The following is a 14,430-nucleotide window of genomic DNA, read 5'->3' as shown; positions in this document are numbered from 1 at the left end:
GCTGAATGTGTTGCTGATGGCAAATCTCGAGAACAGCTGAACCGATTTCGCTAATTCTTTTTTTCTCACCTGTGTGAAGTTCTATCACAATTATATGAGTAGCTTTATTCGAAGATACTATTATAAATTCCTTGACGTACGAGGATGTTCTTACGGAGAGAAAAATTTAATTCAACCTACCCCTCAATTTTCTAAACTCCACCTGAGCGAAGCCGGGGTGGTTCAGCTAGTATATATATAAAATATGAATCGCTGAATGTGTTGCTGATCGTACATCTCGAGAACAGCTGAACCGATTTCGCTAATTCTTTTTTTATAATACTCCTTGAAGTACGAGGATGGTTCTGAGAGAAAAATTGAAAAAGTTGCCTGATAAAGAATCGATCGATCGAACGAAGTTCGCCGGGGCAGCTAGTTATAGATAAACTGTATAGATAATGAAGTCGGAAACATTCACTAGTAAAAACTAGTGAATGTTATTCTACTAGTTTCGGAAGTTGAATACGAACCCGTAGGGAACGCATTATGATAAAGTCCACCTACCTACCTACCAATTACAACCCGGGTATCTTTAAAACAAGAGTGAATAGGCATCTTCTAGGTAAACGCGTCCCATCTTAGGCCACATCATCACTTCCCATCAGGTGTGATTGTGGTCAAGCGTACACCTATATTGAATAAAAAAAAAAAAAAAACCTAATGCACGAATTCGGGTTGATTAAAATTGGTAGTACCTAAATAAGTAATTGTATCTTTGACAGCCAATTACCTAAGTAAATATTTCAAATGCGTTAATTTCAATTGGGTATTTTCCTACTTTTGAATTTGATAATAGTACATTGTTCCACGACGGGAGAAAGTGACCGATTACTACGAGGGTGTAGATTGAGGCCCGAGGGCCGCAATACGCCCGAGTTAGGAATCGCACTTTCTCCCGAAGGGGTGCATAGTGCTTTATACTACACCTACGAGGAAAATAACAGGCAAATCAGTTAGTTATTAGTTTATATTAAAATTTGTACAATTATTAAAGTTCAAGGAAATATTTTTTTTGCTACTAAGTTATTAGATACTTTTAGGGTTCCGTACCTCAAAAGGAAAAACGGAACCCTTATAGGATCACTAAGTTGTCTGTCTGTCTGTCTGTCTGTCCGTCTGTCTGTCAAGAAACCTACAGGGTACTTCCCGTTGACCTAGAATCATGAAATTTGGCAGGTAGGTAGATCTTATAGCTGACATTTGGGGAAAAATCTGAAAACCGGGTTAGATCACACAAAAAAAAATTAAATCGTGGTCATGAACTAATAATTAGTATTTTCAACTTTCGAAGTGAGTGACTATATCAAGTGGGGTATCATATGAAAGGTCTTCACCTGTACATTCTAAAACAAATTTTTATTTATTTTTATGCATCATAGTTTTTGAATTATCGTGCAAAATGTCGAATAAATACGACTATAGTACGGAACCCTCATTGCGCGAGCCCGACTCGCACTTTTTTTAAGTTTTGTTTCGACAAACAATCGAAACATGACATAAAAAGTACCTAATATTTAGTATCAAAAATTAAAAAAAAAAGCACGTTAGTAATGGATTTTCATACAACTTTTCAGCCCGCTCTAGCACGTTAACAATGAAATTCCATACATCTTTTCAGCCCGCATATTTGTTTGACAGTAATGACGTACTTTGACTTTCGTTATGAGACAAACCAGAAGGTACTTTCCGAGCAGGTGTAGTACAAATATTATTACTTTATTATAAACTAGGATAAAAATAATGACGTACGCTGAAAAAAATATTCAAGGCTATCACAGCTTTTTATTACTGATACTAGAGCGTCAGCTCGCCAAAAAACTGGCTCACCAGTTTGGCGAGAGTAAAAAAATTTACATATTTGTATACCTACCTACTACATAAATACTTATAAATAAATTAAAAAAAAGCAAAATAAAGCTGTTTAAACAAAGCTTAAAACCAGCAAAGTGCTATAAGGGTTCTTGAAATCCAGAAGTGCGGGGTGAAATTACACCCCACAGTCGCCATTGCCTTTAAGCCTCACTAAGCGACTTTTATTTCCAAGCTTAGTGCATACTAGCTCTATACCGAAGATCTGTTCTAGTTTAATTTTATTTTATACTACGAAATCCTAAAAAGGATATGTATCTTCTTCTAATCTATATATATAAAAGGAGAAGGTGACTGACTGACTGGCCGATCTATCAATGTATAGCTCAAACTACTGGACGAATCGGACTAAAGTTTGGCATGTATAATATATATCTATTACTAGCTTATGCTCGCGACTTCGTCCGCGTGGACTACACAAATTTCAAACCCCTATTTCACCCCTTTAGGGGCTGAATTTTTAAAAATCCTTATAGCTAGTAATAGCTATCTGCATGCCAAATTTCAACCCGATCCGTCAAGTAGTTTGAGCTGTGCGTTGATAGAATAGAATAGAATAGAATGTTTTTTTATTCATGTAAACTTTTTACAAGTACTTATGAATAGTTAGGTAGTTTTAATATACCATGTATATGTTTACCATGATAGATCAGTCAGTCAGTCAGTCACCTTTTATGTATTTAGATTACGGAATCCTAAAAAGGATATGTACTTATAAAAGGAAAAGCTGACTGACTGACTGTCTGACTGATCTACTAACGCAAAGCTCAAACTAGGCTGAAAGGCATGCGATAGCTATTATGACGTAGACATCCGCTTAGAAAGGATTTTTGAAAATTCAACACCTAAGGAGGTAAATTAGGGGTTTGAAATGTATGTAGTCCGCGCGGACGAAGTCGCGGGGATAAGCTAGTGTCATTTATAAAACTATATGTTACCCGCGACTTTGTCCACATGGATTTAGGTTTATAAAAATCCTGTGGGAACTCTTTGATTTTCCGGAATCAAAACTAACCTAAGTCTCCAGAATTGCAAGCTATCTCTGTACCAAAGTTTCGTTAAAATCGGTAAACGGATGAGCCGTGAAAAGGGACAGACAGACTGACAGATATTTTCGCATTCATAATATTAGTATAGTCTATAGATTATAAAGATAAAGAAATAATACCTACGACCTCTTTCGCCAAAACTGAAAAGGCCAAACGCATTTTATTAATTTTCGAAAATGGCGGCCTTAGTTTGGCAACCTTGCACGATATTTTAAAACCGGAAGATTATTATTATATTTTTAATGTGATTGCGATCTTAAAATGGTGTTTATTATGATATAGATACATACTTAATTCGTTAGGATTATAAAATAGACCTCCTAAAGCGGGTAGCTACTTTCACATTTGTATATTCGTTTATAATTTGTATTCATTTGCTTTCATGATTACATGAAGCCCCGTTAGGGCATTGCAAAGTTATACGCGGCCGAAAGTAATGTACATCGGCCTGTAGAATGTCATTCCGACTTTGTAGAGCGTTGTCTCTGTTACTCATACCTATATGACATTTGTCGATCTCAACGACAAAGACAGTGCTCTAAAATTTTGCTATCTCCTTCTAAAGGTCGATGTACTTTACCTGCCGCGCTCTGTACCTAACAATACATATACATAGTAAATATATAATTATTATATAATTAAATACAAGCTTAAGTTTCATTATTTTATAATCGACTAGCTTATGCTCGCGACTTCGTCCTCGTGGACTACAAAATTTCAAACCCCTATTTCACCCCCTTAGGAGTTGAATTTTCAAAAATCCTTTCTTAGCGGATGCCTACGTCATAATAGCTATCTGCATGCCAAATTTCAGCCCGATCCGTCCAGTAGTTTGAGCTGTGCGTTGATAGATCAGTCAGTCAGTCAGTCAGTCAGTCACCTTTTCCTTTTATATATATAGATTTAATCAGATAATTTTATAAGTAATTCATTTTTAATCGAAATTATTTTATTTTATTTATTGATCGCACTAATTAATTCAGTTTGTTATAAAGATATCAGTTTTTTTTTGTTAATAATTAGTAATATTAGGTATGTTAATATAAAAATAGTTTCGATCAATAAGAATTCATTTGTATCTCTCTCTCACTCGCATTGCTCATTTCTGAGGGTCGCGGTAGAGTCGTAGAATTCTCTGTAATAAGCTCAAAAGTGTGTGAAGTCTGCCAATCCGCACAGGACCAGCGTGGCGGAATATGGCCTAAAATTCTTCTCATTAGTCGTTCTGAGAGGAGACCCGTGCTCAGGAGCTATGGGTTGATTGGGGTTGATCATGGTGTAGATGATTCATAACATTATAGGTAACTAGCTTATGCTCGCGACTTCGTCCGCGTGGACTACTTAAATTTCAAACCCCCATTTAGCCCTCTTAGGGTGGAATTTCGAAAAATACTTTCTTAGTGGGTACCTACTCTTTTTTTTTTTTTTTATTATACAAGTTAGCCCTTGACTGCAATCTCACCTAGTGGTAAGTGATGATGCAGTCTAAGATGATAGCGGGCTAACCTGGAAGGGGTATGGCAGTTTTTATTAAACCCATACCCCCCCTTTGGTTTCTACACAGCATCGTACCGGAACGCTAAATCGCTTGGCGGCACGGCTTTGCCGGTAGGGTGGTAACTAGCCACGGCCGAAGCCTCCCACCAGACCAGACCAGAAATTTAGAAATTATAAAATTCCAAACCCCTGCCAGGAATCGAACCCGGGACCTCCCACTATTACGACCACAGCGCTCACCACTGCGCCAGGGAGGTCGTCGTTTATTGGCAAATACAATTATAGATAGGAGACGGTCGCAGTGATACGGGATATCAAGAACCTGCATAGCCCCAAAGAAGAAGGAGAAGAAGATACCTTCTCTTTACAAAGAACACACCCTCCAAATTTCATGTCTCTAGGACCAGCGGTTTAGGCTGTGCGTTGATATATAAATCAGTCAGTCAGTCAGGAATTTTATAATATACAGATAGGCAAAAGTGCGGAATCATCGCTAACTAATTAATACCTATTAATAATGTCATGCAATATCTAATTACTGTTACAAAATATACAAATTATTAATTAATAATAATTACCATTATAAACAGACAGGGCCGTAGCTAGATATATTGAAATATACCCCTATTTCCCCTCTCTTTGTATAGCCTAGTGGTTAAGAATGCCTCCTGATTTATGAAAATTCAACCCCTAAGGGAGTGAAATAGGGATTTGAAATATTATGTGTTGTCCACGCGGACGAAGTCGCGAGCATAAGCTAGTAGAAGCATATGTTTAAAGAAACTTTATTCTCACTTACATGAGAATGGTAAACAATACATATCTTATCCATAAAGTACTGCGATTTTATACAAAAACAAAGTGGGTAGAGATGAAATTACAAAGTAAAGTATGGATTTGTCTGGTGGGAGGCTTCGGCCGTGGCTAGTTACCACCCTACCGGCAAAGCCAGAGCCTCAATAGCTCAACCGGTATAGGAGTGGACTGAAAACCGAAAGGTCGTCGGTTCAAACCCCGCCCGTTGCACTATTGTCGTACCTACTCCTAGCACAAGCCTGACGCTTAATTGGAGAGGAAAGGGGAATATTAGTCATTTAATATGGCTAATATTCTTAAAAAAAAAAAAAAAGCCGTGCCGCCAAGCGATTTAGCGTTCTTGTACGATGCCGTGTAGAAACCAAAGGGGTATGGGTTTAATAAAAACTGCCATACCCCTTCCACCCTTCCCCTCCCACCAGGTGAGATTGCAGTCAAGGGCTATCTTGTATCTGAATTTAAAAAAAAATAGTTAAGATAACAACCCTTTCAATGCATTCCGAACCAGTGGTAGATGCATCTGACTAGGTATTCGTAAGAGCTTGTAAAAGTTTATACGAATAAAAAAGTTTTTTTTTATTTTTTTATTCAAAAATTGGTAGGTACTGGCTACGTACCTGCGCTCCATTCAGCGTTTGCGCAAGGTTTGCGAGTTAAGTCACCATGTCAGCAGTCAAGTTCGTGCCTAAAAATAACTATAACACAACAGAGGTCAATGTAATATTGACCTCTTGCAATGTACTTACCTCTGCATCCGGTCTTATGATAATACTAGCTGAAGCCCGCGACTTCATTGTAAACAAACTACCTTTGGAAATAAGAGAACTTGTAAATATAAATAAAATAGAAAGCCTTAAAAAGAAGTTATTCGAATATTTAATTAAAAATATTTTTTATAGTGTTGACGAATATCTAAGATGACATTTTTTCCTTTAGGTTGTATTGATGGTTACCTTTTGACATATTTTGTATTAAGTAAATACTATCTTGTTTTTTATTCTTTTGTGACTAAGTATTTAATTTGGCTAATTTTATCAAGACTATGTACACGTTGTTAGGTATATATCATAACATATTGCATGCTAATAGGCAGAATTTGGCTGTACCTTTTTGTTTTTTGTAACATCTCCACTGTTTACCCAGATTCGCAATAAAGATATTTGTATATTTTGTATTTGTATGTATTCATTCGCGTGGAATTAGGTTTTAAAAATCCCGCGGAAACTTTGATTTTCCGGGATAAAAAGTAGCCTATGTCACTCTCCAGGTATTTAACTATACCCATGCAAAAAATCATGTCAATCCGTTGCTCCGTTGCGACGTGATTAAAGAACAAACCAACAAACCAACAAACAAACACACTTTCGCATTTATAATAAGGGTACTGACTAGCTTATGCCCGAGACTTTGTACGCGTGGACTGCACAGATTTCAATCTATGGTACTACCGCTTTAGGTGTTGAATTTTCAAAAATCCTTTCTTAGCGGATGTCTACGTCATAATAGCTATCTGCATGTCAAATTTCAGCCCGATCCGTCCAGTAGTTTGAGCTGTGCTTTGATAGATCAGCTTATGCTCGCGACTTCGTCCGCGTGGACTACACAAATTTCAAACCGCTATTTCACCCTCTTAGGGGTTGAATTTTCAAAAATCCTTTCTTAGCGGATGCCTACGTCATAATAGAATGACAGCTGTCAGCTACAATGTCACGCTCGCTCACGAATCGCACAAATTCAGCCAATCACAACAATTGAGATTGTAATCATGATTGATGCAGGTTTTAGACAATCGATCTACAGATTAAAAAAAAATAGGCTGCAGCAATCAAACCACACTCCGCTTATTACGATTTTACGAGTAGGCAAATTGATTTTTAACTTAAAAATCTTCTAACAATGAAAAAACCGGCCAAGTGCGAGTCAGGCTCGCGCAATGAGGGTTCCGTACTACAGTCGTATTTTTTCGACATTTTGCACGATAACTCAAAAACTATAATGGATAAAAATAAATAAAAATCTGTTTTAGAATGTACAGGTGAAGACCTTTCATATGATACCCCACGTGATATAGTCACTCACTTCGAAAGTTGAAAATACTAATTATTAGTTTATGACCACAATTTAATTTTTTTTGTGTGATCTAACCCTAAATTCACGGTTTTCAGATTTTTCCCCAAATGTCAGCTATAAGATCTACCTACCTGCCAAATTTCATGATTCTAGGTCAACGGGAAGTACCCTGTAGGTTTCTTGACAGACAGACGGACAGACAGACAGACAGACAGACAGACAACAAAGTGATCCTATAAGGGTCCTATAAGGTGGGTTTTTCCTTTTGAGGTACGGAACCCTAAAAATTTACAGTAGGTAGGTATATCACAAAATATGGTTCATAAATCACAAGTTATCAAAGGATAGCCTTCGTCACAACAAGCGATTTTCAATAAAGGATAGTCTAAGAGATAATTGCAAAATATATTATGTTATGTGGGCATGTCTCGAATGCCTTTTTTTATCTTTTATTAACAGGCTTTTACATTTATGTATGTCAGCCTTATTGTACTCTATCTTATTCTTCAATTCTATTTATATATACAATCCTAACCTATCCTACAATCCTATCCTATCATACAAATTTCACAACAATGTTACTTAGGTACTCTGTAGCAATCTGAACAGATTGCAAGCTTCATCAGAATTCGGATTAGCTAATAAACTATTTAAGACACCAACTTGCAATCCTCGAATGCCTTGTTACTTAAAACTTTTGAAGAGGTGGATTTGTCATTTTTTTTTAAGTAATTAATAAATAGACTAGCGCTTGGCTGCAATTAGATCTGCTGGCAAGTGTAAGATGGAGCGAGCCCGCCCAGAAGATGTCTATGATTGATAGATCAGTCAGTCAGTCAGTCACCTTTCCTTTTTATATATTCAGATTTTTAATTGAAAGCAATCTTGCTTTTTATTAAAATATCCTCTTCTCTTACCCAATCACAAAACTGGGTATTACAGCCTATGGAAAACTAACGACCGTCTCTCAGTCTAGATGAAGCCTTGATGCTAATTAGACCATGCCGTATAAACCTAACTAACCAGAAACCTGCGAATCATAGCCTCTGTATTATTTTATGATCATTACTCACAATAACAAGACATGATTATAATTATGTGTTCCTTCAAACTACAATTGCCGGGGCTGCAATTGCAAAATAAAATAATAAAATAAATGACTTGAAAAGAGCAACCGCCGAGTTTCTTGCTGGTACTTCTCGGTAGGAACGGCATTCCGAACCAGTGGTAAATTAAACTAGTTAACGATGCAAAAGAACTTGTAATAAGTCTACTTGAATAAATAAATTTTATTCTATTCTATTCTACGAACAGGATTGACTTTTCGCCATAATGTGCCTAACCTGAACCTACTGAAGTGTGAAGGATTCTATTCTATTCTAGTGTCAAAATTTCATGTTTCTTAAATCCCAGCGGTTTAAGCTCTGTGTCAGTCAGTCAGTAAGTCAGACAATACATGTCTTTTATATTATTGTGTATAGATAGAAGATAATCTATAATCTTTACATAGTAGAAAATAAAGTCGCTTCCCGCTGTCTGTATGTATGAACGCGTAGATCTTTTAAACTACGCAACGGATTTTAATGCGGTTTTCACCAATAGATAGAGTGATTCAAGAGGAAGGTTTATAGGTATAGTTTAAGTCTCAAAAAATTAGAGATCCCTAGGAAAATTAAAATCTTACTGACACCACATTAGTATCTACAATGCACCCATGCGAAGCCGGGGCGGGTCGCTAATAGGTATATAAAAAAAGGAAAAGTGACTGACTGACTGACTGATCTATCATATCTATGCAAAACACCAGACAGATCCGTGGTTCCGTTGAGGCATGATTGAAGAACAAACAAACACAGTTTCGCGATTATAATATGGGTAGTGAAGTAGTTATAATAATTCGCTATAAATAAAAATAAACCAAAGTCAATAAGAACAATAGGTAACTCGTAATTAAACATTACTAATTAATCCATATCCTTGTTTGTTACCGGTGGGTTTTTCTAGATGTGACAATCTACAAACTTGTAGCATATCCGGTATATATATCCGGGTATAAAACCCCGCTACTTTTCTATGGAAATGACACTAAAAATGACCTCTAATTCTAGGGCATGAAAATAAGACTGTATCTATCTATATGATGTTTGTCTGAGTTTGTTGTGGCTCTTCTCAGACCTGGGCGCGTTTGGAACCCTCGTAGCTTTAGTTTTAAGTTTGCGAAATAATTATCACCACTATATCTTAGAAATCCAACATCTGACTTTCAAAAAGAGTTATTAATTACCTATTTTGAATAAATCATTTGACTTTTGACTTTTGACTTATATGTATATCCATACTTCCATACTATCCTCCATACTAATATTATAATGCGAAAGTGTGTCTGTCTGTCTGTCCGTCTGTCTGTCTGCTAGCTTTTCGCAGCCGATCCGTTTAACCGATTTTGACGAAATTTGGTACAGAGGTAGTTTACATACCACGGAAGGATTACTTATTATCCCGGAAAATCAAAGAGTTCCCACGGGATTTTGAAAAAACCGAAACTCACACGGTCGTGGGCATCACCTAGCCTAAGTTGTGTGAATACCACAGAATTCAAGGTTATAGAAATGATATCTGCTGTTCTTGAGTGTGTCAATTTTTAACTACTTAATATATACTCTAATAAGGCGCTTTAAGTATTGTATCTGATACGAATCCGAGGAAATTCATTTTTAAAATTGCAATAAAGGCTTGCGTTTCATGACATATTTTATGTTTAAGGCGAAATGCGTCCCAAAGCAGTGTTGAGACACATTTCAGATGTTCAAAGAATCAAGAGAAACCAAAGGTGTATGGGTTTAATAAAAAAAAAACTGCCAGACTCCTTCCAGGTTAGCCCGCTCCCACCTTAGACTGCATCATCACTTACCATCAGGTGAGATTGCAGTAAAGGGCTAACTTGTATCTGAATAAAAAAAAATGAAAAAAGTTTTGGTCGCAAAATTACATTTTTTTTTTATATTGTAAAAATTCAAGATAGGGTTGATTATAGATGATTAGACATAGATTAGGTCCATGCCCTGCCCGTTCACTGGAGGGATGCGTAAATGCATTTCCCAACGATAAAAAAAAAAGGTCTCTTGTAGGAACTTCCACATGCCACGGTCTGGTTATAGTAAACACAAAACAATATCTTGAGACCTTGATCTTGAACTTTTATTTCTTACTTTAGTCGGGTTTTTTTTCATTTAGTTGCTAGCAGTGGCGTGCAGCTCATAGAAGCATAAACGCACTGCTTACCCTCATTGTAATGAATCAATGCTTATTTTGTATTATAACCTGCTGTAAAATAAGTTCATACCTAAATGCATACCCTGGCTTGTACTCCTGTGCACGCCACTGGTTGCTAGGTACTTGCTAGCCAAGACAGAATAAAAAGTAAAAGTAGGTATAGAAGTGGTAAAAAAAACCGGCCAAGTGCGAGTCAGGCTCGCGCAACGAGGGTTCCGTACTAAAGTCTTATTTTTTCGACATTTTGCACGATAATTCAAAAACTATGATGCATAAAAATAAATTCCGAATACGGAACCTTCGGTGCGCTAGTCTGACTCGCACTTGGCAGGTTTTTTTTCTCACAGTTGTACAACATTAGCTAAAGCATCTAATAAACTAGATTCTACGACCTTGTGCGCTAAACCTAATCAATTATTTATAGCTAGTACCTAATACAAGTACCTAAGTCTTGAAGAGATACCTCCATTGTTCAGGAATGTCCTAGGTACCACATCATTAATGTATGCAATACCTTGAGTTATAAATTGACTTATAATAGTCACCATAGTCATTATTTTAAGCCATAGTTTTCCTGTGATTGGGAAATTGACTTCAAATTCAAATTCAAATTTCTTTATTGCGAATATGGGTAAACAGTGCAGATATTACAAAACAAAAAGGTACAGCCAAATTCTGCCTATTAGCATGCAATATGTTATGACTTATGATATACCGAACAACGTGTACATAGTTTTGATAAAATTAGTCAAATTAAATACTTAGTCACAAAAAAATACAAATTTAAATGATAATGTTACAAATGTCAAAAATTAAAATAAAACTAAAATTTCTCTACAAGGTAATCATTAATCGAGTAATATGTCTCTTCTAACAATAGTTTTTTCAATTTTATCTTAAACTAGCTTATGCTCGCGACTTCGTCCGCGTGGACTACAAAATTTCAAAACCCTATTTCACCCCCTTAGGAGTTGAATTTTCAAAAATCCTTTCTTAGCGGATGCCTACGTCATAATAGCTATCTGCATGCCAAATTTCAGTCCGATCCGTCCAGTAGTTTGAGCTGTGCGTTGATAGATCAGTCAGTCAGTCAGTCAGTCATTCAGTCAGTCAGTCAGTCAGTCAGTCACCTTTTCCTTTTATATATATAGATAGATAAAGGAAGTTCTCGCGTCTCAATTATATATTTGGGCAAGTGATTATACAAATGACTTATGATTAAACTAATGACAAGTTTACTATGTTTTTATCCGACTGTGGTTAAAAGAAGAATAATGTTTGTAACCTGTATTTTGTATTATAGTAGGGGTGATAGACTAGTGAATAAAGATTTCCGCCAAGAGCTTTTTTTTATTCAGATACAAGATAGCCCTTGACTGCAAGCTCACCTGGTGGTAAATGATGATGCAGTCTAAGATGGAAGCGGGCTAAACTAGAAGGGGTATGGCAGATTTTATTAAACCTTAGGTTTCTGCATGGCATCGTACCGGAACCCTAAATCACTTGGCGGCACGGCTTTGCCGGTAGGGTGGTAGGGTAGCCACGGCCGAAGCCTCCCACCAGAACAGACCAGAAATTTAGAAATTCCAAACCTCTGCCAGAAATCAAACCCGGGACCTCCCACTAATAAGACCACAGTGCTAACCACTGCGCCAGAGAGGTTGTCAAATGAGGATTCATCCCGGTTTCGATCCCGGGCACGTTTGTGGGTTTTAAACAATTAAATACGACAATTGCTATAGCGGTGAAGGGAAACATCGTGAGAAACCGGCATGCCAGAGAGTTCTTCATAATGTTGTCAAAGATGGGTGAACTCTGCCTATCCGCACTTAGCCAGCATGGTGGACTTATGCCTAAGCCCTTATCATTCTGTGAGGACACTCGTCATGAGCCGGCGATGGATTAAGATGATGATTAAATTATGATTACGATGCCTGGCAATTTCGTCGGCGTGGATTTAGGAAACTTTAGCAATCTGTACCGAATTCTGTCAAAATCGGTTAAATGGATGGGCCGTGAAAAGCTAGCAGACAGACAGACACACTTTCGCATTTATAACAGTAGTAGATAGTAAAGTATGGATTTCAACCGCAAGTAATTATAGCGGCGTATGTAAAGTAGTAACTAAGAACTGGTTCAAATCCGTGTAAGAAGTTTTTTTTACTGAATATACTTAATCTTTATACCAAGAGTTATATTTAGATAAGTAAATAAACTAGTTAAAGATTCAAAAGCACTTGTAATAAGTCTACTTGAATAAAATATATTCTATTCTATTCTATTGTTCTAACTTTATGTACAATGTACATGTACAATTTGCTTTGTTATCTTGAAAGGTTTTTGTTGATCAAATAATTATCTTTACTTCGAATTAAAAAGACCGTGGTCTAAACGGACTTAACCAGGGCCGGGATAGCCAAAGGGATGCAGGTTCAATCCCTGTCGGTTGCGTAATTATAGATCCGTACCTCAAAAGGAAAAAGGAACCCTTATAGGATCACTTCGTGGTCCGTCAGGAAACCTAAAGGGTAGGTACTTTCCGTTGACCTAGAATCATGAAATTTAGCAGATAGGTAGGTTTTATAGCACACCGAAGGGGAAAAAACCGAAAACCGTGAATTTGTGGTTACATCACAAAAAAAATTTAAAATGTGGTCATGAACAAATAATTAGTATTTTCAACTTTCAAAAGTAAGATTACTATACCAAGTGGGGAATAAAAGGACATTATATTCTAAAACAGATTGTATTTATTTTTATGCATAATAGTTTTTGATTTATCGTGCAAAATGTCGAAAACTACGATATAGCACGGTGTCGGTGCGCGAGTCTGACTCGGACTTGGCAGGGTTCTTTGATATACCTAGGTATACTGTATTAAAAATTATTTATTTTCTTCAAGTGCATATAATAGAGATTAACACTGTAATAAAGATATTATCTTTTATAAATTTAGAAGCTGAAATAATTTTAGGTAATATTATAACACCATTTTCTTATCCATGTATCTTAGCCTATTAGCCTGAAAAAAAAAATTAGGTTCGCTTTAAAAAAAAAACAAAGAAAAAAAACACTTACTGTCTCCATTTTTGTTTCCATTCTTCGCGATGATGATCGCTCCATTTCCATTCTCCAAACACTGGCTGGTTGACACGAGCTCCTTCATCCTCACTTTTTTTTATTTTCGAATTTAGAACGCGCGGATTCTGCCCGTTTCGCGCGCTTTTCAACGTCACTTTGACAGAGTATTAAATAAGTCTCTACTAGGTGGCAATGGAGGTAGTTATTGGAGCGGGAAACCTGTTTTCCAACGGAGTTACGGCCAAGGTAATCTGTGATTGATATTATAATTGTAAAAAAATATAGAACGGAATCAAGTGAGCCTTCGGCTGAAAAAATTTAACAAAAAAAAAAACAAAAGTTGTAGCGTCTGAGACGATGGCGCGAGTCAAAATGGTATGTACTTAACTATTTCTTCCCTATTTATATAAAGTTATTTGCTTCTTAAATATTGTGTAATACTTAATACATAGGAACATAATACACAATAAATATCGAATACATATTATAATTATGATAAAGTAATTAATTATTATTATTGTAGTGATTAACAGTTAAATATAGGGAAATTCTTATAATCGATACTAGTTTTTGAATACGACATCGACCGATAAAGATTTCAATTTTTTTTTAAATAAAATTTTATCTTACTTCACCAATCATCATCATCATCATCATCAAGAAACTCGGCGGTGGCTCTTTTCAAGTGATCTATTTATAATAGTAGGTATTGTAAATTGATCACTTTAAAAGAGCA

At 36.3% G+C, this 14,430-nt stretch overlaps 1 protein-coding gene across 2 annotated transcripts in view; it reads right to left on the bottom strand.

Moving 5' to 3' along the window:
• The window catches only part of Pu (GTP cyclohydrolase punch), a 47,285-nt gene extending 33,224 nt beyond the window's left edge, over nucleotides 1-14,061 (bottom strand). For both annotated transcript variants that reach the window (XM_069507257.1, XM_069507258.1), the window contains exon 1: nucleotides 13,692-14,061. In XM_069507257.1, coding sequence (XP_069363358.1) covers nucleotides 13,692-13,779 — 88 coding nt within the window. In that variant the 5' untranslated portion in view covers nucleotides 13,780-14,061. The remainder of the gene's footprint in view (nucleotides 1-13,691) is intronic.
• Between the last annotated feature and the right edge of the window lie 369 nt (nucleotides 14,062-14,430).

Source organism: Maniola hyperantus, chromosome 25 (assembly GCF_902806685.2).
Source record: "Maniola hyperantus chromosome 25, iAphHyp1.2, whole genome shotgun sequence".
Taxonomy (NCBI): domain Eukaryota; kingdom Metazoa; phylum Arthropoda; class Insecta; order Lepidoptera; family Nymphalidae; genus Maniola; species Maniola hyperantus.
This window is presented reverse-complemented; position numbering and strand designations above follow the sequence as displayed.